The 24,458-nt window shown below is 45.6% G+C and overlaps 1 protein-coding gene across 1 annotated transcript; it reads right to left on the bottom strand.

Moving 5' to 3' along the window:
• Positions 1-1,883: 1,883 nt before the first annotated feature.
• On the bottom strand, positions 1,884-23,423 carry SIAH2 (siah E3 ubiquitin protein ligase 2). Its single transcript, XM_003894954.5, has 2 exons — positions 22,308-23,423; positions 1,884-3,457 (listed from the first exon to the last, which is right to left on the bottom strand). The coding sequence occupies exons 1-2, from the start codon at positions 22,722-22,724 to the stop codon at positions 2,900-2,902; spliced, it is 975 nt and encodes a 324-aa protein (XP_003895003.1). The 5' UTR covers positions 22,725-23,423; the 3' UTR covers positions 1,884-2,899.
• Positions 23,424-24,458: the final 1,035 nt, after the last annotated feature.

The following is a 24,458-nucleotide window of genomic DNA, read 5'->3' as shown; positions in this document are numbered from 1 at the left end:
TGTCATAAGACACAGGCTTAATTTCCCATCGTTTAATCACCAGATTATCAAATTAGAATATTGAACTAGGACATGAAAGATAAAATATTCTTATTTTTAAAAATATGGTACTTAAGTGGACCATGTGATGAGTTTTGACAAATGCCTATCATTCCTTTTCTTTTTTTTTTCTCTCACTTTTTTTTTTTAAAGCAACAAGCCAAGGAATGTACTCATCATGTTTTAAATTGCATTTGCAATTGGAACTGTATAAAAAGACATTTCACTTTACATGATCTTTTTTTGCTATTTTCACTTCCTGTTAAAACAGGGAATAACCTGGGGATTTTTATTTTCTGGTAGAAAATGCACAGTTTCAAGAAAGTCAAGAGTAAAGGTTAAGTTTACAGATTTCCAGTGACAGAGATGAAAGGGAACTACGTAACTCTGGAAAATAAAAGTTCAGAGTTGCGTTGCCTACAACTTTTTCATTTGTTAAGTTCTAGGAGCAAGTTTGCATGGGGAACCAAGAAGCCTGAATTCTAGAACCAGTGCTGCCACTAGTGCACTGTGTGGCTGCTGGCCCATCACTTTACCTCTTTGGGCTAAAAGTCTTTTTGTGCTTTTGGAGTAACTCATGTCCACTTTCTCCTTCTTCATGTCTTTTGTTTATAGTTTTGCCTTTTATGCACTGTTAACCAATCAGTCCTGATTCCTCTATCACACGTAACAAGAGGGTAAGCTGTGAACGTGAAGTGATGCTGCCAAGCTTGGCCAGTGTATGCACGCTGCACCTTGCGTGGGTGCAGTGAGGTCCCTGGAGGCCATATCTGGACTGGCTCTGGTCCTGAGGGTCAAAGTTCACCTGCTCCTGGATCCTAGTTTCACCTTCACAGGTCCCCCTGTATACTGACTTGAAATGTGACTTCCTTAGTGATAAGAGTTGTGGTTTTCGTTCATTCACCACAAATGTTGCAAACCCCTACTTTTGTGCAGGGCACTGTTTTTCACTTTTATTTGAAGAACAGCCTAGAAGAGGTTACTTTAGCAATTCTTTAAATGCCAGAGCCCTATGCTAGCTAAAAACTCAGCACTGTATCTCACTTAAAAAACAGTCAACTCCAAAGCCATCACCTCCACTTGGTAGTATGCTAATGAAATTGGGATACTGAGGGCCAGGTATGGTGGCTCACGCCTTAATCTCAGCACTTTGGGAGGCTGAGGCAAGTGGATCACTTGAGGTCAGGAGTTCTGGCCAACATGGTGAAACCTCATCTCTACTAAAAATACAAAGATTAGCCGGGTGGGGTGGCATAGGCCTCTAGGCCCAGTTACTTGGGAGGCTGAGGCAGGAGAATTGCTTGAACCCAGAGGCAGAGGTTGCAGTGAGCTGAGATCACGCCATTGCACTCTAGCCTCCGTCTCAAAAACAACAACAACAACAACAACAAAAAGAAACTGGGACACTGAAGTAAGCAGCCTTCAATCCTTGCTGAGCATTTGGCCCTAATCCCCTGAATTCTTTTGAGAGTTTAGGGTTGGGACTGAGGCAGTGGGTCACCATGGATCAACCCTAGCACTCTGGATGTTAGCACTGGCCAAGCGTCTTCCTTCTGACTCTGTAAAGCAGGAGCAATCCTCTTCTTGCACAGCTTCTGGCACCATCAGATAGAAACGACAGCCCTGGGAGGAGACCTGCAGCACTGACATTCAGTGGTTCAGACACATGAGCCTGGACCCCAGTGCTGTCATGGACCCGCGCCATGACTTGGCCCAATGACTGTTTCCACAGTGGAAACAGTGAAAGTTCCAACCCCAGATGTAGTGATGAAGGTTCACTGCACTTGTACACAGTAGATGCTCAATAAATACCCGTTATTCAATTAGGGAAATGAAGCACAACATCCATTTTTGGAAAATATTTATTAAAAAACTAGTGAATGTGGCAGAAAAACAAAATCAACACACAGCTTTAAATAGCAAGCATATGACACACCGGTTATAAAGCTTTTCCAACTCTACTGACCTCGTCTTTCACACCAGCTACTGTCGACGAGGGCTTCCGAGGGAAGCCATGTGTAAACGGGTCATCTGTACTAGTGGTGAGCAAAACTAATTACATGAGAACTATCAATGGCCATATGACTTGCTTTCCTAGGCAATCCACCCAAAACATAGGTGAGTGACCAAATCTTAGGCGTGTGTGCATGTGGATCTATAGTTCTAGTTTTAATTTGAGGGTTGGGGGAGGTTAGGGGATGAAACAGTAGAAAGACAAACAGTATCGGCAGAGGGCAACCTTAAAGCACCTTTAAAATCTGGACCCTTTCCCACAATTTAACCCAGTAATTCTCAAACATTACTGCTGAAAAGAACCACCTGATGAGACTGTTAAATTGGCAGGCTCCCTAAATCTGCAATTTTAAGATAAGCACTCCGGGTGATTCAGTGTCTATTAGCCAGCCATCCTATTTGAGAAACACTGTTTAAAATGCATTAAAACAATTCCTACATCCCACAAACAAAAGTAAAGGAATCTGCTGACAGTCACTGTGCTTTTGTCAATGTCAAGGGACCAATACGCGAAGGCAGGCAGGAAGGGGCCTCCCATTCCTGACACACTGATCTATAGAAGCCCTGTGCAACAGCCTGTCAAGTGTTGTTTAGGGAGTAAATACAATTTAATAAGAGTTGTTTTAGATCACAGAACAGCCTCCAAATTACCAACAGGCCAACCCCATTCATCCCAGGTTAATGAACTTTGTTGGGTTGAAGCCAGATGGGAAACTGCTGTTCAAACAAAACACAGGTAATTGTGGGTCCTGACTTGTGAAGACATATGGAATAAAACATCTATAAAAACCTTTATTAAACATAGAGCACTATGCCCAAATAATTTTGATGGTTTACGAAAGTCACATCATGGACAACATGTAGAAATAGTCACATTGATTCCAAGGTTCCCATTATCTGCAAAAAGATGTGCTATGGCTGTGTCGAAAACAAGGCAGTCGCTGTTCATGATGGCCGCAGCCACACCGTCATGAATCGACCGGGGTGTGGCCTCCCAGGTCAATCTCCGCCGGTTCCCATTCAACTCCAGTCTATAGGCAAAGTTCTCAGCTTGCTTGCGGGTGCCAATGAGCAGGACGATGGCAAAAAACTGCTGGTGGCCTTCGTACTTCTCTTGTTTCTCCAGCACCAGCATGAAGTGATGGCCAAAACATGACTGCATCATCACCCAGTCGACAGCCCCTGGCAAGTTAATGTCTGTAGCTAGAAAGACGATGTCTTCTCCTTGGAGGGTGGTAATGCTCTTGTGGGCATGCATGAGATGGGACATCACAGCTTCCAGGGACCCCTGCCACTTGCAGGAGGCACCAGGACAAGGGCAGGAGTAGGGACGGTATTCACAGATGTCTTCATGTTCTGGTTTCTCCGTATGGTGCAGGGTCAGGGAACAGCCCGTGGTGGCATACTGCAGAGAAAGAAATGCATTGAGCCATTGGGCCTTCTCAAAACTTCTATTGCTTCAACCCTCTATGAGTACTTAACTACTCCCTTTTCCTGGGCTTAAACTGGTCTTAACTACTTTTGCTCAAAACAAGTGAAATATTCAAGACTAAAAGTCTCAGTCTCTACTCATCATCAATGCTGTCATGCATAAAATCAAGGGTCTTTTCCTGAATCAGAAATATGCTGTTTTCCATGCCCCCTGTTCTGCTGTCAAAAGGATGAGAACTAAAGTTCTCTTACTATGCACATCTCAAAATTGTTGAGTAAGCCCTGTAAAATCTGGTCTTCCTCATATTTTTGGTGAAGCTGTTTTTTAAAGAATTCAATTGCTTGGGGGTGGGGATGGGGTTGGGCAAGGATTATTATATTATCCCCAGATTAGTTTTCACATACAGACAATATGAACAACAGTATAATTCTATTGTCCCCCTACACTGCTTCCTGGCTCAAACTGGTGACTGGCAGGCAGGCCATGGGGAAGGCTGCCCTTTGGTTCCTTGCTCTTTGCTGCTGGCATGACCAGGCTAGGGCAGCGGAGGCCTGGAGACCCCTTCATACTGCTAGAAATATTACCCCACTGTATCCTTTTGACCTTCCCTCTGGGGGGCTTTGCCCATATTTTTTGGGTGGAAGGAAATCACATTCAAGAGCTACTTAACTAACTCATAAGACTGCCGGTCAGTCTGGTTCTGGCTAGTGGAGGTTAAAATGAGAAGGGCCTAACCCTCCTCTCAAAGCTCGTTAACCCCAACACTTCCTGCGATTCAAGAGCACATCACTTCATGGCCAGGTATGTCAGGTCCTCACAGCAGGCCCGGGAGGAAGCAGAACTAGACGAGTTTGTTGACATGATCGGTCTGCCCCTCAGACACTGCCTTAATAGGGTAGGAGAACAAAATCTTTTTCTCCCTTGCACTTGGGATGACATTCCTAATGGATAAATCATACCTGCCGTGGCAAAAGACCACACCAAGAGGAACTGAACTTCTGCTCCTGACTCTCACAGGATGACAGTGTTAATTCCTAGATACCAGATGGAGAATCAGCCCACAGGTAGACACCTGCCCTGAGTACTAAGCTGTGGTTCTGTAAAGAATTAAGAAGCCTGAATCACCTTTTCGGGTGAAACTAGGTGTCAGCCCTATACCCCTGGAGCACAGAATGGCAGGGGACTGTCTGGCTTACCACACTTGGATTCCCTGCTCCACCGAGACATGAAGGCACCAAATAAGGGCAGGGCCAGGTCATTTTTCTAAGACGCTATGTCCAGTTGCTTTAAAAAAAAAAAAAAAAAACCCACCACTGCTGTTTTTGCTTTTCCCTACCCTGCTTTATGGAATAATCCCCCTTTTAAACTTGAAGTCGGTCAAATTCCAACCTTTATAGGTGAATTTATCACTAGCAACAAGCAGATAGTATGCACTATGTGCCTTCTCCATACAAGACGCTAAGTTACAGTCACTCAGAGGATTCCGAAGCAAAGATGACAGTCTCTACTCTCAGGGGGATTAGTCTCCCCTAATCGGAAAGGAGAGTGGCTTAAAGAAAGAAATGCAGCTCATCCTCCAACCCTCACTTCCCCATACCTAAGCGGATTATGGTATTCAACAGAAATTGGCAGAAATGTTTCACTGTTACTTCCTTTGCCCATAGGAATTGTTTGTTCATCTTTTAAAACTCTGAACTAATTTTTAAAGCCTGGGTGTAAAAAAACTCACTCAGGAGAAACAAATTCATGCGTATTTATACTTTGTGCTCCTTACTTTATAAGGCCTGAAAAACAAATCCCTATTAACTGTGTTTTAAATCTAGGGTGTGGCTAGGAATACAGAGCCTCCTAATGTTCTTTTGTGAGTGATGGGTGAGACATTTTTGTCCAGAGTTTAAAAAAATAAAAAAAAAAAACACACACACACACACACAGTAAAAATAGCAAGAACTAGCCCAGAGCCTGGCAGATTCTCGAAACAAGCTCTCAATATCTGAAGAGGTTTCAAAACGAACTATTCCCCATAGCCACCCAGGTATAATCCCAGGAATGAGATGAACTTTGGCCAATGGCACCCAGAAAGGTACCACCTGCACCTCTGCCCAAAGCCCCAAACCACTCCTCATTTCATGACGAACTCAACATTTACAGCAAATATTTATCATCTGGCAGTCATTTTATAACTTTCCCCACTCGAGTAGGAGTATTTATACTCTGAATTATTTGGTTTGCCTTACAAGTCACATATTCAACACTTCTTTTCACCCAAATATACAGAACAGGGAACCTCCCCAAACTGCACATATAGAAAAGGCATTACTTTGCATTTGTGTGGACAACGATCTCATGTTTTTTCATAAGGATCTTGCTACATCCTCTATTAACTTAAATAAATAGTTTTAAAGCCTTAGGTGCTTACTCTGCTTTTACTAAACAAGCAGAAATTTCATGGCATTCTATTCCTTCTCTTTCCATCATGGGTAAGGTTCATGTCTTCATAACCACTGGTGCCACTTTTATGATGACTAAAGTCTAAACTTTAACCCCCTACACACACACACACACACACACACACATATTTCATACTTCAAGCAGTCTTGGCATTATTCTGGAATGGCATGCAGAGCACCATGGGTGCTCTGCCACTTTCATCAGGGGCTCTCATCCAGGGATCCGAGGGAGGGGCTTTAGGGCTTTGTGAATTCCCCAAGACTGTATGTAAAACTGTCTAGGTGCTTCTGAGCAGCAAAGCCAAGCCTCATTGGCCCCTGGCCTTGGGTTTGTGTTTTCTTTTTTCTCTTCTTTTTTTTCTGTGAGACAGAGTCTTGCTCTGTCGCGCAGGCTGGAGCGCAGTGGCACGATATCGGCTCACTGCAAACTCCGCCTCCCGTGTTTATGCCATTCTCCTGCCTCAGCCTCCCGAGTAGCTGGGACTACAGGCACCCACCACCACACCTGGCTAATTTTTGTATATTTAGTAGAGACAGGGTTTCACCATGTTAGCCAGGATGGTCTCGATCTCCTGACCTTGCGATCCACCCGCCTTGGCCTCCCAAAGTGCTGGGATTACAGGCTTGAGCCACTGTGTCTGGCCTGGGCTTGTGTTTTCTTGAAGAGCTCCAAGGGTTTCTAAGGGTTTCCAGGGCTGAGAACCTCTATCCTAGAGCACACAGAAGGGATCAGCTGTGGATCCTGCCCTTGTGGTGTTTCCAGTTGAGAAAGACCATATAATAAATTTAACAACTGCATAAAGGAAGACCAGGAGGGCAACAGGTGATTTCAAGGTGGGACAGGGTGAGGAGGACAGGGTAAGGAAAGCTTTACTGTAGACAAGTGGATTGTGGTTGGAGTTGTTCCATCTGGTTCTAGCACAGGGTGAGTGGAGGAAACAGAGGGGATAAAACCTAAAGGAGGCCAGGTGCGGTGGCTCACACCTCTAATCCCAGCACTTGGGGAGGCTGAGGCAGGTGGATCACTTGAGGTCAGGAGTTCAAGACTAGCCTTGACAATATGGTGAAACCCTGTCGCTACCAAAAAATAGCGGGTGTGGTGGCATGCACCTGTAATCCCAGCTACTTGGAAGGCTGAGGCAGGAGAATAACTTGAACCCAGGAGGCGGAGGTTGCAGTGAGCTGAGATCGTGCCACTGCATTGCAGCCTGGGCGACAGAGTGAGACTCCGTCTCAAAAAACAACCAACCTACCTAAAGGAGAAGGCAGGTCAGGGACTTTCTTGACAATGGAGTTTATTTTGAGTTTCTCTACAGTGGTGCTATTGACATTCTGGACCTGATAATTCGTTGTTGTGGGGGCTGTGCTGTGCACTGTAGATGCCAATAGTAACCACCCCCTGCCCCTCAGTTGTGACACCAAAAATGTCTCCAGGTCTCCAGGCATGGCCAAATGTCTCCTAGGGGGCAAAATGGCCCCAGTTGAGAACCACTAACTCTGATGAGAACCACTCATTCCAATTCTCAAGAATGACAAAACCTGGCTTCCAGGCAGCCACAATCACAGTTGCAAGGAGGGGCCCATGCCAGCAGGTCCAGTGGGTCACTGCCCCACCCAATGAGCACTACCAGGGCAACTCAGGAATGCCAGCCCTGCCACACAACCAGAACATGATCGCTAGCAAAGCATGGAGTTAGACCAGGGAGCCCGTTCTGCCCGTTTTACCCACTAGAAGCTGGATGCTCCCAGAGTGTGGCTGACTGGTCAGGGCCCTGTGGTCATTTGTGGCTTCACAAGGGGCAGAACCCTGCATTCCCAGGCTGCCCCTCCAGGGTTCTTTCACTGCACACAACAGCTCAGGAGTCAAACAATCAATATTTTGAGAAAACTAAACAAATAATTTACGTCTGCCTTCAGCCCTGGCCCCCAACCCAACACACATAAAACCCAGAGTCCACAGATACACTGCTTTTGGAAGCAGGTTCTAATATTAACTTCTTCGGTTTGCAAGGAGAGAAAAACAGACCTGAAAGTGCCACTCCCTGAGGAATAAGGCAGCAGCATCTCACAAAGCAGTGACCAGCCATTAGGCTCTCCCAGCCTTCTCTGGGATCTGGCAAGAAAGTCCTGAGGTCTCACTTCACACTCTAGCTAGGGCTTGCTCCACAACATGTGAAAAGGTCAAGGACTTGTGCGTTTGGGCTGGGGAGGGCTTTCCTTTAGACATCTGGTTCTTAGCTGTACCCTCTTGTTACTGAGAGAAGGCTCTTGGGCTGGTTTGCAGAGGGCTGCCTGTGTCTCCTGGGACAAGCCCACAGCTATAAATGAGATTTCTCCTTAGGGAAATATGTGCTCATTTTCCCCAGGGGGAATTAGTTTTAAGTAAACCTCTCTAAAGAAAACACACACACACACACACACACACACACCCTGAAAACTAAAGAAGAAAATAGGGAGATAGGACCGGGCGTGATGGCTCACTTCTGTAATCCTAGCACTTTGGGAGGCCGAGTCGGGTGGATCACCTGAAATCAGGGGTTCTAGACCAGCCTGGCCAACATGGTGAAACCCTGTCTCTACCGAAAATACAAAAAAAAAAAAAAAATTAGCCGGGTGTGGTGGTGGGCACCTGTAGTCCCAGCTACTCAGGAGGCTGAAGCAGGAGAATCACTTGAACCTGGGAGGCAGAGGTTGCAGGGAGCCAAGGTTGTGCCATTGCACTCCAGCCTGGGCAACAAGAGCAAAATGCCATCTCGGAAGAAGAAAAAAAAAAAAAAAGAGGTAGATGATGGCCCAGCAGAATGAGAAACAAAGAGATGTTGAAATCCCATTTCTGACTTCTCTTTAGAAACTTTTCATGTTGCAGTGACTCAAAAGCCTTGTGCAAATGTGTTCTGCCATTGAGATGCAATGTGTAATCCGGACCCTCAGTTTTAGGTCTTTGCAGAAAGCAGCAAATAGTTCCCATTCTTTTCCTGGGTGTGGGTTTTGAAGGTTGTATTTAAGTTGGAATTTAGGCAGGGTTTTTCCCTTTTCAGCAGAGAAACCCCTTCATACACAAATATACACAACAAGATATGTCCGCACACAGTCAAACACAAGACACCTGTTATTTACCTAACGAACACAGTCACATTATGTTTACTTATGAAATGAGTATACACGCAAAATAAGCCTTCTTAGCCCTGGTGCTAGTGAAGGTCATGGATGCTGTGATTGGTTTAGAACAAGTCACTTAACCTATTTAATTAAATCTGATTCCATGCAATTCAAGAATGATTTACTGAACCCAACAATCAACAATCTACTCAATGGGAGGAGCATGTGCTCCACAGCAGAAGCATGTCTGTGAGGTAACCACACTGCTTAAATCGGCTTACCTCCTAGGAAACAGCTGAAATTATTAGCAAAATACCTGCCAGCACCTCAAATGAGAATGTCTCAAGAAGAACAAACCACAATCGACATTTTGTTATTGATGCTCATCAACTTTGGAATTAAATCTAAGAAATGACCTTGCTTGGAGTGAACAAAAGCAAATGGTACTTTCTTTCAACCTAAGTTGTAATGATCACAGAATGCACACTGACGGCTAAGTGCGATGCATAACCCTAGAATGAGACACCAAAATTCCTATAAAGGACATTACTGGGGCAAAAGCTGTAATTTGAATATGGACTGTGGATTAGATAACAGGATCTGCTGTGTGTCAAATTTCCTGATTTTGATAACTGTGCTATGATTATATAAGAAAATGATTTTAGATGAAACACAATGAGGTATTTAGGGGTAAAGGGACAAGATGGCTGCAATTTACATTCAAATGGTTAAAAAATATGTATGAGCAGAGACAGCACAAATGATAAAGCAACTGGAGCAAAAAGGAAATAACAGGTGAATCTGGATAGAGGCTGTAAGGGAATTTTTTTATGTTATTATTGCAACGGCTGTGTAAGTTTGAAATCATATCAAAATAAAAACATGGCCAGGCAAAGTGGTTCAAGCCTGTAATTCCAGCACTCTGGGAGGCCGAGATGAAGGAATTGCTTGAGCCCAGGAGTTCAAGACTAGCCCGGGCAACATAGGAAGACCCCTATCTCTATAAAAATGAAAAAAAAAAAAAAAATAGCCAGGCCTTGTGGTGCACACATGTAGTCCCAGCTACTTGGAGGGCAAATGTGAGAGGATTGCTTGAGCCTGGGATGTCAAGGCGCAGTGAGCCATGATTGCACCACTGCCCTCCAGCCTGGGTAACAGAATGACAGACACCCTGTCTCAAAAATACATACATGAAAACATACTAAAGAATCCAGGGACTGAGTTAGCATATTTATCCTTTATGGGATAGAAATGGTTTATGCAGAATTGGTTGAATGAATTTTTATCATTATTTTAAAAGAATATATACCTTTAGCTACATAACTACATGTAAATGCAACTGAAGTTGGTAGTTTTTCTTTTACTAGAGGCTCTTTGAGACTGTAGTGAACCAATACAATTTTGCAATGAGAAACGAATTGTCATGATAACTGACATTTCTTCGGCCCCTATAGAAGACAATGCATTCTCCATTGTCTTCTGATCCTTCTAAAGGTTTGCGGGTCCCTGACAAGTCTGTGGCCTTGGCATGTAGTTTCATTATTCACCACCCTCAGTGGTCCAAGGTAAACTCCACTTTGTTCTAGACCCATTTGAAAGATGAACTCCAGGAATGAAATTTACCCAAGCGCCCTTTTTCTTTTGGGAGGGGAATCTGGAAGTGGGAAGAAGAGATATATGAGCTCAACTGGAAGGATGAATTTCTGACAGTATAATTTATTACATATGATTAGCAGATAATTAGGACTTGTGCAAATGGGAGTTCGCAGCTAAACCTAGTATAGATCCACATCATGGTAAAAGTTACATTTTAACCATCAAACTTTTAAAAGGACATCTAGCAGCTCAAGCTGGCTGTTTTGTGATTTAAAATGTTTACCTGCTCCACAAAGACCACTGAATGATCACAGGTTATTTTCCAGTTAATTTATGGGTCTACTAATTTTGTTTATTGGTTTATTGATTCATTGCCTGCTTCTTGCCCACCTAGTATTTGTTGATAAATGAATACATGTTACATGTATCTGCTGAAGACGGAATGTTTTCCACCATGTTAATTTTACTTTAATTAGAAGTTTTACTGTGGGACTTAGAATTTTAAAAAAATTCAATAGATTTTGAGATCATGTAAGAAGAAATGTTTGTTTTAGATTTCAGGCACTATGGTTTTGTCACTTTTGATGAACGTGTTTCACATATTTTATTTACATAAGTCTTTGGAGTGAGAAGGTTTTTAAATTTTTTTTGTTGAAATGACGGGGTCTCACTTTGTTAGCCAGGGTAGTCATGAATTCCTGACGTCAAGCAATCCTCCCACCTCAGTCTCCCAAAATGCTGGGATTATAGCTGTGAGCCACCATGCCTGGCAGTGACAAGGTTTATAGCCCTTCTGAGATCTTACCTAGACTGGAAAACATCAGTACCACTGACCTTTCGATGACTGTATGTTCCTCTTGCTTAAAATATGTTTACAACAATGGTAGAATAGCTGTGATTGGAACTCAAGTACCCAGAGTCCTGTGTGACCTGGAGCCTACCAAGTCACCTATGAGTGGGTCTATAAAACTGTCTATGACTTACTCCTTGACTATTCTTAACAGTGGAAGAGTTGTGGACTCTTCAAGTTAATCATGTTAAGGCTTGGGAAAGAGGAGAAAGTGAAATCTGTTCTTGTGACTTATTTATAATACTCAACCTGCATCTGTCTAGCATCCTTCCTCTAAGAATCTCAGCGTATTTTCACTTAACTCAGATGGTAAATTCCTGAACTCTGCTGTGAGGCAGTGTGAAGAGATAATCAGGCCTGGCACGGTGGCTCATGCCTGTAATCCTAGCACTTTGGGAGGCTGAGGCAGGCGGGTTGCCTGAGCTCAGGAGTTCGAGACCAACCTGGGCAACATGGTGAAACCCCATCTCTACTACCATACAAAAGAAACTAGCCAGGAGTGGCAGCATGTGCCTCTAGTCAGGAGGCTGAGGCAGGAGAGTTGCTTGAACCCGGGAGGCGGAGGTTGCAGTGAGCCGAGATAAAAAAAAAATGGCCGGACACGGTGGCTCATGCCTGTAATCCCAGCACTTTGGGAGGCCGAGGTGGACGGATCATGAGGTCAGGAGATCAAGACCATCCTGGCTAACACAGTGAAACCCCGTCTCTACTAAAAATACAAAAAGAAATTAGCCGGGTGTGGTGGCGGGTGCCTGTAGTCCCAGCTACTCAGGAGGTTGAGGCAGGAGAATGGCGTGAACCCGGGAGGCGGGGCTTGCAGTGAGCCGAGATCGCGCCACTGCACTCCAGCCTGGGTGACAGAGTGAGAGCGAGACTCCATCTCAAAAAAAAAAAGATAGATAATCATCAACCAATAGTGTAGTAACAGTTTTACAGACCGTGACATGAGAAGACACTATTACTCAGCACTAGAACTGTCAAGTCAAACAGTGTCACCAAACAGTGGTGAGAGTAAGGAAATACTGTTAACTTTACTAAATTTCTTCTGGGGAAGGCAATTCTAATTAAAATCTTGGGCCCCAAAATCTGTCCTTTTTGCCTAAGAGAAACTCAACAAACCACCTTTTAGCGTGTTACTAAGAAGTGTCTCGGGAAGACTTTGGCATAATTTTTTTTTCTTTCTTTTTAATAAAAGACAGGGTCCTGCTGTGTTGCCCAGGCTGATTTCAAACTCCTAGCCTCAAGTGATCCTCCCATGTCAGCCTCTCGAAGTGTTGGGATTACAGGTGTGAGCCACCACAACTGGCCTGGCATAGTTATTTCTGCAGAAATCTGAGAACACCTTGCTATTGAGGGAGGGTGTGTTTAGCCTTACAGAGACTCCCACGGCTGGCAGGGATTTATTTTTAATCTTAGAAACGTTAAACAAAGGTTGACTTTTGACCATGTGTGTTTCTCATCTGTCCATAGCCAGAGTTAGCAGGTAACCACACACTGTCCTGGAGAACCAGTTTTGTGAGGTCCCTTCAAAGTGCATGTTCAAGCAAACAAAGCACCTAAAAGAGCCAAGTTAAAGGCTCTATGCCATGTGACCAGTACTGCACCCACCCTTTCAGTATGCCCTCACTCTTCCATGCCAGGTGCCCACCTGCACAACCACGTAACTGCCCTGACAGTTCTTCAAACAGCTCTATTCCCCTCAGCAGTCTTTATTTCTCAACGAAAGAAACTGAATTCCCCAAAAGACTTAAGTAGTAGGGTTGTAAAATTATCAAATAGGCCAGGCACAGTGGCTCACACCTGTAATCTCAGCATTTTGGGAAGCCGAGGCAGGTGGATCACCTGAGGTGAGGAGCTCGAGAACAGCCTGGCCAACACAGTGAAATCTGTCTCTACTAAAAATACAAAAATTATCTGGGCATGGTGGCATGAGCCTGAAGTCCCAGCTACTCAGGAGGCTGAGGCATGACAATCACTGGAACCCGGGCGGCAGAGGTTGCAGTGAGCCAAGATCACACCACTGCATTCCAGCCTGGGCGACAGAGTGAGACTCCATCTCAATATTAAAAAAAAAAACAAATTATCAAATAAAAATACAAGATGTCTCTCAGGCAATATTTGGAACATACTTATTACTCCTCTCTGGCCCCACAAGTTATTTGTTGTTTATCTGAAATTCAAATTTAACTGGGCATTCTGTATTTACCTGGCAACCCTAATAAGAGGGCCCTCTGGTACCACTGCCATCCCTGCAAAAGCCACTACTTGGGTCTAGAATGGGAAGAGGGATCACTGTTCCTCAGAAGGGTAGAGTGGGCACAGAAAAGGCAAGAGGTTGTAGTGAAAAAGACACTGTATATGCAATTAGTCCAGACTGGAGTTTCTGTCCCCAAACTTAAAAACTGCATGAGCATGGGTGCCTAGCTCGGGCCACCTATAAGGAAGGCAAGCAATGTCCTTCACAAGCAACTCTACTGGCCTCCCACACAGCCTCCTTATGAGCTTCCATCCCTTATTTCTTCATGGGCAAACCGCTGCACATCCTTCAACATGCTGCTGGTGCCACCACAGCAGCAAGGTCTTAGAATCCTTTAGGCTCCTACTACTTCAGAAGGGCTCTGCCCTATTGGCACATCTGTCTCCACCACTAGACTTAAGAGTTTCAGAAAGACGAGAGGGGTGAGCAGAGGCAAGAACTGGCTAGGCAGATGGGTTGTGGGAAGGAGAGGGCCTGGAACTGCAGGAGATTCCAAGGCAAGAGTGAGTATGATGTTAAGTTGGTGGACAGGTCAGCAGTGGCCAACTCTGGCCTGACACTGCACCAGGGAGAAAAAGCAGGCTGTGGCATTAAGAAAACCAAAAGGTAACATCCAGTGTCGGTGCTGCTGGGAAGAAATGGACATTCAACTGTAAACCATTCTAAGGCTATCAAAAAGCTTCGATTTCTCAGACTGGGTGTGGTGGCTCATGCCTGTAATCCCGCCACTTCAGGAGGCTGAGGCCGAATCACTTGAGCTCAGGTGTTCAAGACCAGCCTGGCCAACATGGTGAAATCCTGTTCCTACAAAAAATACAAAAATTAGCCAAGCATGATGGTGTGTGCCCGTAATCCCAGCTACTCAAGAGGCTGAGGTGTGAGGATCCCCTGAGCCCAGGAGGTTGAGGCTGCAGTGAGCTGTGATTATACCACTGCACTCCAGCTTGGATGACAGAACTAGACCCTGTCTCAAAAAAAACAAACAAAAACAAAAACAAAAACAAAAAACACTTAGATTTCTGCATATACCCTTGGGCTCTACCATCCAACTTCAAGGAATTTATCTTTAGGAAGTAACTATTTTTTTGTGTACAAAGATTTGGTTATAGCAATGCTTTAAAAAAAAAAATCTCAGTAAGAAAACAGAATTTAAATGACCACAAATAGGAACCTGATTAAATAATTCTGGTACTGTTATAGAACTGCAATATGTGGCCATTAAATATGATCCTAAAGAATATTTATCACTGTAGAAAAGTAGTCACGATGTACTAGATGAAGAAGCAGATTATGAAACAGTGTGGACAATAGGATTTCCCACCTGTATTGTTCCATTCTCAAATTGCTATAAAGAAAAGGAGTTGGGATTTGGACCAGGCCAGAGTAGGGGCTGCCCTCAAAACTGCCAGAGTAAGAGGAATCCTGGGGGTAAAAGGGACCCAAAGATACTATCTTTGTTGATTCAAAATTTTAAAGCAGTGCATAGGCCAGCACATTAACAAAAGAATATTTTTCTTTTCTTTTTTTTTTCTTGTTGAGACAGGGTCTCACTCTGACACCCAGTCTGGAGGGTACTGGCAAGATCTTAGCTCACTGAAGCCTCGACCTCCTGGGCTCAAGCGATCCTCCCACCTCAGCCCTCTGAGTAGCTGGGAGTATAGACACAAGCCACCATGCCTGGCTAATTTTTGTATTTATTTATTTATTATTTTTTTGAAATGGAGTTTCACTCTTGTTGCCCAGGCTGGAGTGCAAAGGCACGATCTCGGCTCACCACAACCTTTGCCTCCCAGGTTCAAGTGATTCTCCTGCCTCAGCCTCCCAAGTAGCTGGGATTACGGGCATGCGCCACCATGCCGGGCTAATTTTTTATTTTTAGTAGAGACGGGGTTTCTCCATGTTAGTCAGGTTGGTCTCGAACTCTCAATCTCAGGTGATCTGCCCACCTCAGCCTCCCAAAGTGCTGGGATTACAGGTGTGAGCCACGGTGCCTGGCACAATTTTTGTATTTTTAGTAGAGATGAGGTTTCACCATGGTGGTCAGGCTGGTCTCAAACTCCTGACCTCATGATCTGCCCTCCTCGGCCTCCCAAAATGCTGGGATTACAGGCACGAGCCACCACACCTGACCAGGGATATTTTTCATCCATCTCTATATCACCTGTGGGCAAAAACTGCGAAGAGAATAACCCTTTTATCCCATAGATGCTACACAGTCTAAAAATTATTACATAAAATCTTTATCAAACTGGAAATGAGGTAAACAACAGTTTTGCAATCTAGGACAAAGTTGATGAAATTCATAGACCATTTCAGTATCCTTCATGGGCCTTAAAAGGATACCCCAAAGCTTAAAATAAAGATACATTTGATCAGGAAGACTTTCTTATTTTCCTTTTCAGGATGTCCAGAGCGAAGCACATTCAAATATCCTGTGTATGATCATGTCCTGAAAAACTCGCCAGCAACACACAGTGGCTCCAAATGCTGGCACAGGTACACAGTTTAGCAAATGCATATCTGCTACACGCCCCTTTCAAGGAGGGAGGACCTTATGGGTTTGAATAAGAACGGCCACGTCTCACAAATTTTGTCAGAAGCAAAATCTGATGCTTAAGACAATTTACAGTGAGGCCTTACTATATTCATGTATACAGTACTTTTTAATGGGGCTTCAAAAAACAGCTGTACCACAGAACGGGACAGTCTAATCCAATCTTGGGCTGGTATTTTATAGGCCAGACCTGCTGTAACTTTTGGTAAGCCTCTGTTCTGGTTACACTAAGGCTCAACTTTCACTGATAACTATTTACTCCAGTTCCAGGTCGTGGTGACCTGTGAAAAATCTTTGGCCAATTATGTGTGGAATCACCATTAAGCTTTAGTCCTGCCATATAGTATTCTAATGCTTCTGCTTTATACAAAAAGTAAAATACAACAAAAGGTATATTATCGATTTTGTTCTTTAAAATCTTGAGCCCCAGAGCTAATGTATGTGGACTCTGGTCCTTGCCAGTTCACTCTGTGCTTTTATGGGCCAACCTTGCCCATGTCAGGCAGTAGTGAGGACTTTAGGGAGAACTTCCAAAGTAAATAGTTTTGTCTTAGGAGAATTTTGGGGGTTAGGAAGAAATTTTTGAAAGTATTTTTGGCTACTCGGCTTGTGCTTCCTGCTTCCAGGTGATCCCCCATCGCAACCTTCCAACCACCCTAATACCCCCCATATTCCATTCCATATGGTGAAGCAAAAGCCCTCAACAGCACTTCTAATCTGATTTCTGAACACCCACTAGCTAGGCGTTATCTCCATTCTTTCTAATGGATGAACAAACACGATCAGGGAAGTATATGACTAGACCAAAGTCACACAAAGCCAGGTCTTCTGTTTCCTGGCTCACGTTCTTTTCACTGGGACCGCTTACTATATTTTAAAATTTTAGGGTAAGAAAGAACCTTGGGGTAATCATTTAGTCCAATCCCTTCTCTTAAAGACCCTCAGGTGCAAAAAAGAAACTGACCTGTATATAGTCAAACATCTAGTCACAAGGCCATCATCTGAGGTTTCCCGGTGGCCAGCAAATAATATTCTCTTGGCAAAATAAAAATGAAAAGAAAACAAGCTACAAAATCACCAACAGTTAGGGCCTAACAGAGTTCAAAAGTTCATATATGGCAAGAGTTAAATGAGAACTTCCAGGCTCAAGGAATGCTTCTAGAAGAGAATCAGATCAGAGGCTGCATGCTGGCAGCTGGAATTTGGCCTGGAGATATGATTGGCTTGGTCTGCAAGCAGTGGCTATACATGTGAAGTCAGCCAATGCTAGAAAAAAAACCGAGATATTTAACATAAAAAATCCCAGCCACAGTGGTTACATTTTCCGTAATCCCAGCACTTTGGGAGGCTGAGATGGGAGGATCGCTTGAGCTCAGGAGTTCAAGACCAGCCTGGGCAACATAGTGAGATGACATCTCTGAAAGGAAAAAAAAAAAAATCCAGATTTCTGGCTTTTCTTGAAAAAATCTAAAGGTCTGATATGCCTGCACCCATATCCCCACGCTCACCAATCAGCCAGCCAGAGCTGGCAAAGGCCGCCCCTGGGAGGTGGGCAATCTGCCCCTCTGGCTCTCCACTATCTCCACTGCTCCTCCAGGTCTCCCTGACCCGAGGCCATGCATGCGTCAAATGCTTCTCTCCTCTGCATTACGTGGCCCTGCTCCCATTTAGAAAGTTTGTCTCCACTGAACTAGATGAGGCCAAGGGCTTTTAAACTTTCAACTGTTTTATCTAACCTTACTTGGTTTTATGTTATTTTTTATTTTTTTAAGGAACACAGATATTGTCACAATTCAACCACAGAGAAGACTTGTCTGGCTGAGGCTTTTAAATTCAATAATTATTTGGAGACATGCTACTAAAAACTTTCAGAGAGGACAAAGAAAGGGTATTATCACAGTGTAAGAAGGCTGGAGTGGATTAGCATTGCTCACAGTTGTGGACAGAAATACTTGTCTGATAGCAAAATGCACAGTTGGATGGTAAAGGAGACTATGTTGTTCACATGAATGTGTCAACCTTCACTTCTCCCCCTAACCCACACACTGAAGGGGTGAGTTTAAGTCTGGGCACAGGATGTCAAAAGTTCTCAGGCATGGAAAAAGCCATAGAATGGATTAAAAAAGACCCCAAGTGGAAGAAAGCCATACACAATTAGACGTTCCATTTTTTTTTTTTTTTTTTTTTTTTTTTTTTGAGATGGAGTCTTGCTCTGTCACCCAGGCTGGAATGCAGTGGCACAATCTCAGCTCACAGCAACCTCCACCTCCCGGGTTCAAGCAATTCTCCTGCCTCAGCCTCTCAAGTAGCCGGGATTACAGGTGCCTGTCACCACGCTCAGCTAATTTTTATTTTATTTTTTTAAATGAGACCGAGTTTTACTCTTTTGCCCAGGCTGGAATGCAATGGCGTGATCTCGGCTTACTGCAACCTCTGCCTCCCGGGTTCAAGCGATTCTCCTGCCTCAGCCTCCTGAGTAACTGACATTACAGGCATGCGCCACCATGCCCAGCTAACTTTTTTGTACTTTTAGTAGAAACCGGGTTTCTTCATGTTGGTCAGGCTGGTCTCAAACTCCTGACCTCAGGTGATCTGCCTGCCTCAGCCTCCCAAAGTGCTGGGATTACAGGTGTGAGCCACTGAGCCTGGCCCTAATTTTTGTATTTTTTGTAGAGACAGGGTTTCACTATGTTGTCCAGGCTGGTCTCGAACTCCTGACCTCAGGTGATCTGCTCGCCTCTGCCTCCCAAAGTGCTGGGATTACAGGCATGAGCCACCACACCCAAAGATCTGAGCTAATAATGCACCTGGCTCCCCATATCAAAGGTGCTGGCAACACTCTAGCCTTTAATTAATTACCCTACACCTAAGTAGGATAGTTATTTGGCAATACATCCATTTTTTGGCCAACTGAAGCAGTCCAGAGCTGTGATGATATCCCACAAAATACTAGGTTTGTAGGTTTCCCCTACCCCCCATCTTCCTACCCTACATGGCCTACAAAATTCCTGCCAATGAATTTCATAGTGAGTATGTATGTTGTCATTTTGGGATGGTCCCGTAAGAGGCCCATCTGGTGAGCTCATCCAACCAGATGGTTTTGTTACTGGTGTCAACCTTGAGTTATGATTCAGAATCTTGAGTATATACTCAGATTTGAAATCCCTAAGCAGTAAGGTGTAGGACAAAACATCTGTGCCTTTGAGATGCAGGTGCTTGGACTGGTCCTCTTACTAGCTGTGTGATTTGACAAGTCACTTCACATTTAACCACTCTGTAGGCATGAGTTTCCTCATCTGGGAAAAAAAAAAAAAAAGGCAAACTAGTAAAAGCTGACCCCTGTGAAGTAGCTGGCAGATAGAGGGCATCCAATAACATTCCAGATAGCTTCCCTTCTTTTCATGGAATGCTAGAAGCTACAGGTCCTCAGAAGTCGAGCAGACTCATCTCTCATTTATATAGATGAGGAAATCAAGGCCCTGGGAGGTAGTCTTTCAGGCAAACAGTGGCAATGCCAGGCACCTCTTGAGATGTGGACTCTGTTACTTTATTCAACGTTGGTTTTTTTCACATGAGCCAGCCCACGAGAGATTCTGAGAGCAGGTGGGCACAGTGAAAAGGCAATCCCATAATTTCTAGGAGCCTCCAACTGTAGGCCGAAGGGCTAGGTAAACAGACCTACCTTGTTTTAAGTTTGATACAGGCCTTACGACTACTCCCTGTTGTCTCTCATCCTCTACAGCACATCTTGGTTGGTCGCTGGGCCTATGTATACATTCAAGTTTGGTTCATCCAGACTAACTGGCTGAGCTGCCCTGCCAATAGTTTGGATTATTGATCAACCAAAGGTGAGGCATGCACACTCCGGCTTTATGTAACTCACACACATGCACACACAAAAGCATCCCCAAGATCACATTCTAAGCTTGGTTCCTGGTCTTTAGGGGAATAGTTGGCCCTTTTAAATCTCAGCTTGCAAAGTAATGGCTTTGCCCAACTGCATTCTTATGGAATAGAGACTCAGAAAATCACTGACATGTACAGAAAGGCTGAGAACCCCCGATTCCCAGAACTACTCTTCAAGGTTGATTTCACTAGCCTGTTTCACATTAGGAAAGAACATATGCTTTCATAGGAACCAGAGTTCTAGATCCTGGAAGTGAAACTTCATGCTCCATATAGCATAACTGTTTCCTTCCCTTTCTCTTGGGAACAATACAATTCTAAGGTTACATTTTAAAAACAAATTATGGATTACTGACTAATATCAAACGCTCATTTGTGAACTAAAACTCACCTAAAAGCCATTTCTTTTGTTAGCCACTGCGGGTTTAAGGGAAAGTAAAGGGGTGAGAAAATGGCTCCCCAGAAATCCTGTGGGGCATCCCCCACCCCTGCAATATATCTCAAACATCAAATAGCCACTCTATGTTAACTACCACCAAACCTTTGTCTCCTTTTTCACAACCCTAAGACAACTATGCAAATACTTCATCTAAATTTTGAGAAACTGGGCTGAGTGAATTAGTAAGCGTTATATGAGGAGGGGTTAAAAGCAATTTATTAAGGTTGCCTGAAACACCCTAGTCCAAACACTGATTCAAACCCTTATTTAAATATGCTATTTTAAACCTCATTTGCAGCAGGGCAGCAGACCAAATTAAAGCACTCATTTTACTGACCTGAGTCCCACGCCTGAATTCTCTGGTGGATTATTTTTAATTTAAAAATGAGCTCTTGTCCTATAAAATAAGCAGCACCAAGGAGAAATACAAGACAGCCTAAAGGGCCCAAGAGGCAGAGCAAGTTACTTTTACAAAAAAACTGGAAAGTATTAATGACAATATTTCCACTTCTAATTTCAGAAAATGAACTTTACAGTATAGTTCTAGGTCATAATGAAGTAATGTAGACAAGTATGTCTGTGAAACTGCTCCTGAAGGTAAACAAATGTTACAATATGACCACACAATGCAATACTATACAGTCATTTAAAATACAGTGAAGTCGACTAGGTTTCAGGCATAGAGAAATATGTATGATAATATGAATTTAAAAACAGCAAGTTGCAGATGCCATTTTTGGAGAAAAACTTACATCTATGTGTGGGTATTAAAAAACCTCCCTGACATACACTGACATCTATGATTCTATATTTAGCTGCGAGGGTGTATGTATATATAGTTTAAAAAGATACACACTAAACCTAACAATGGTGGGAAAGGAGGGGAGAGGTCTTGGTCTTTCATTTTACTTATTGTCTTGGCTTGCATTTTTCGCAAGGGCATTGAAAACTTTTTACATTAAATAAAAAATGAACTGATGAGCTTTAAACAACTGTAACAACAGCTCTTGAGTGCCCCTGTTAATTTCTTGATTAACTGTTTTCACCCCACTTAGTACAAAAACGCAGCCACAACTCCTCAGTCCTTCCCAGTCCTTGGAAGGCTAGGAGAGATAAAGGCGTGGCTTGCAGGGTTTTCTTCTAGCTAGAGGAAAACAGGCTGTAGGCGCCCTTTTTTTAGCTACACTCCCGAGAGCTCCCACGTGTCAGGGGTGCGCAGACTGTAGGCGCGGGGTGCAGGACTCCAGTATCAATTCAGCCAAGCCGAGCGCTGGACAAGGGTGCGTTTAGCTCCTCCGTTTCCTCCCCCCTCAGTCCCCACATAGTCAGTTTCTCGGTCCAAGTTTCACTGTTGCGGCCCAGCCCTATCGAACGTACCCGAATACATGTCTGCAGAGGACGCGGGCATTGGGCCGGGTGAGCTACGATGTTCTGACGACCAGCGAATGCCAATTAATCTGTTAACTGTCAATTAACCATTACTCGGTAAATGTCAACCCAGAACTACTCCCAAAGTGGGTTTGAGGGAGGGTAGACGAAGTGTAAACATTTTTTCTTTCTTTTTTTTTTTAATAAGAGATGCCGCCCGCCTCTCCGGGCCTGCGAATGGGCTGGAGGATACCGGAGTCCCTGAGGTCACCGGCGGAGGTACGCGGGCTGTCCCTGGGCTTACCTTACAGGGAAAGAGGACTGCCGAGGCCACCTTCTCCATAGCCAGGTTCCTGATGCTGGGCGTCAGGGCGCCCCTGCACGTCGGGCAGCAGCTCAACTTCTGGCGGCATTGGTTACACACCAGGTGCCCGGCCTGGCACTGCAGGATAGGAGGCAGGACATAGTCAAAGCAGACCGGACACTCGAAGAGCGAGGTCAGCTCGTGGTGCTGCGGGGACACCGGGCCGGCCCCGCCGCCGCCGCCGGGGCCCGAGATCACCGCCGCCGCGGCGGGCACCGCGGACGAGCCGGGGCCCGCAGCCGAGATGGTGGCGGCGGCCGGGGGCGCAGCCGGGGACGGAGTGTGCTGGGGCTGCGGCGGCGGCTGCTTGCTGCAGGGTTTATTAGCGCTGGGGCCGGTGGAGGACGGGCGGCTCATCGCGCTCCGAACCAACCATGGAACTGCGGGCGCCTGCCTGCCGCGGGGCCGCCCGGGTCAAGGCGGTGCGCGCCCCGCGGGCAGCGAGCTCCGAGGCAACGCCACGGCGCCCAGCCCAGGTCTGGGCGGCAGAGACGCTCGGCCCCCGGCAGGCGGAGGGCTGGACCGCGCTGATGCACTCCGCAGCCCCCGGCGTTCTGAGCACGCCTCCGCGTCGGACCCCGCGCGATGCCCTCCTCCCAGCGGCGTCCGGGCCCCGAACCCAGCGGTGCCCAAAGAGCCCCGGCCCACCCGCTTCTGGAGCGGCCGCTGACGCAAGCCCCGGGGGCGCGCGCGGACGTGACGCCTGGACACGTGTGCGGCCGCCCAGGCGCGCGGGGACTGGCAGAGCCACCCTGCGCCGGGGCGCTGGCTCCGCCCGGCTCCAGCTGGCAGCGCAGGGGGCCGCCTAGCGCCGGCGCTTCCTGCTCGGGCTGCGGGCCGGGCCTGCGCCAGTGAGCATGCCTGGCTCGCCGCAGCCCCGCGGGGTTGTCTTTTCCGGGTTGGCGAGGGAGGCCACTCTCGGGGAAGGCGTCGCCGAAGTCCTCTGGCCACACCCCGGGGTGCCTGGCCGACGCGTCCCTCAGCTCAAACGAGAAGGGCAACTTCAGGCGGGGCGGGGGCGTGGACGGTGGGTGGGACCGTACGCTGGCGGGCAGGGGCGGGGCGCCGGCGCCCCTGCACTGGTCGGAAAAAACCGAGAGGTTTGTCTTCTCAGGGTTGAGTCACCAGCGTGCAGGCGAGGAGGGCGACGCGGCCAACCGAGTTCTGTGTTCGGAGTCAGGAAGGGAAGCATTGGGTGGGAGCAGGGCGAGGGGCCGAGTTGGGTCTGCAGCGGGCACAGGACCTAGTTTTGTACAGTTAACGGTGGGGTTGAGTAAAGAGGGGGGGCGGTGGGGAGGAGGTAAGCCCCCTTTATTCCTTTCCCAGCGGACCAGGAGGAAGCTTCGTTGAATTAAGCGCCCCTGGCTTGTATAGCAGGCCGAGGAGGGAGCTCATGGACAGCGTTGGCTAAGAGTTCGAGATCATCTAGGAATGCCAGAAACGTGGGTTGGGTCGTGAGGTCTCTGAAGACAGTAGGTGAGCCTCCAGTGTAGGGCGCTGCGTCCGCTTGGTAGAGAGCCGGCCGAAGTCCGAGTCTTTGTTGCGAGCTGTAGGCCACCCTGCGCGCCCAGCAGAAGCGCTAGAGAGGGCACCGTAGCCAGGAGTGAACCGCGTGTCCAAATGTAACTGAGTGCTCCGAGTTAAATTGTTTTTCTGCAAACTTTGCTTGAGCCAAAGATTCCAGAATTGGGGAAAGGGTTACCCTAGGTGGAAATCGGATATTTGTAGGAGACACAGAGGTAAGGACCAACTATTAGGACTGAGTGAAAAATGGTTCCCTCCAACTGTAAAAGTGGAATAAAAACAATACCTATCTTATAGATGGGGCAGTGAGGAGTAAATGAGTTTAATATGTTTTAAGCTTTTAAAACAACCTCGCTCATCATAAGCACTGTTTAAACATTAGCTGTTATCTTTTTAAAATATTAGTGGATGTTTAATATGAATGAATACAATTTGTCCAAGAAATACGGCGTTAGAGCCCAGAAGAAATAAAGTTTAATCTTACAAAGGGCTTCTATAGAATGACTGCATGCATGGAATTGATGGAATTTGGTATAAATCTTGAAAAAACTTAATAGTTGTAGATAT

The sequence above is a fragment of the Papio anubis genome, chromosome 2 (assembly GCF_008728515.1).
Source record: "Papio anubis isolate 15944 chromosome 2, Panubis1.0, whole genome shotgun sequence".
Taxonomy (NCBI): domain Eukaryota; kingdom Metazoa; phylum Chordata; class Mammalia; order Primates; family Cercopithecidae; genus Papio; species Papio anubis.
The sequence above is the reverse complement of the archived record's forward strand: the minus strand, read 5'-3'. Positions and strand labels throughout refer to the sequence as shown.

Bases quoted from the DNA above. Each gene is read 5' to 3' on its own strand.
- SIAH2 (XM_003894954.5), bottom strand. From the start codon at position 22,724: ATGAGCCGCCCGTCCTCCACCGGCCCCAGCGCTAATAAACCCTGCAGC. The intron at 3,458-22,307 runs GTAAGCCCAGGG...CTTTCTCTGCAG, and splicing joins CAGTCCTCTTTCCCTGTAAG to TATGCCACCACGGGCTGTTC.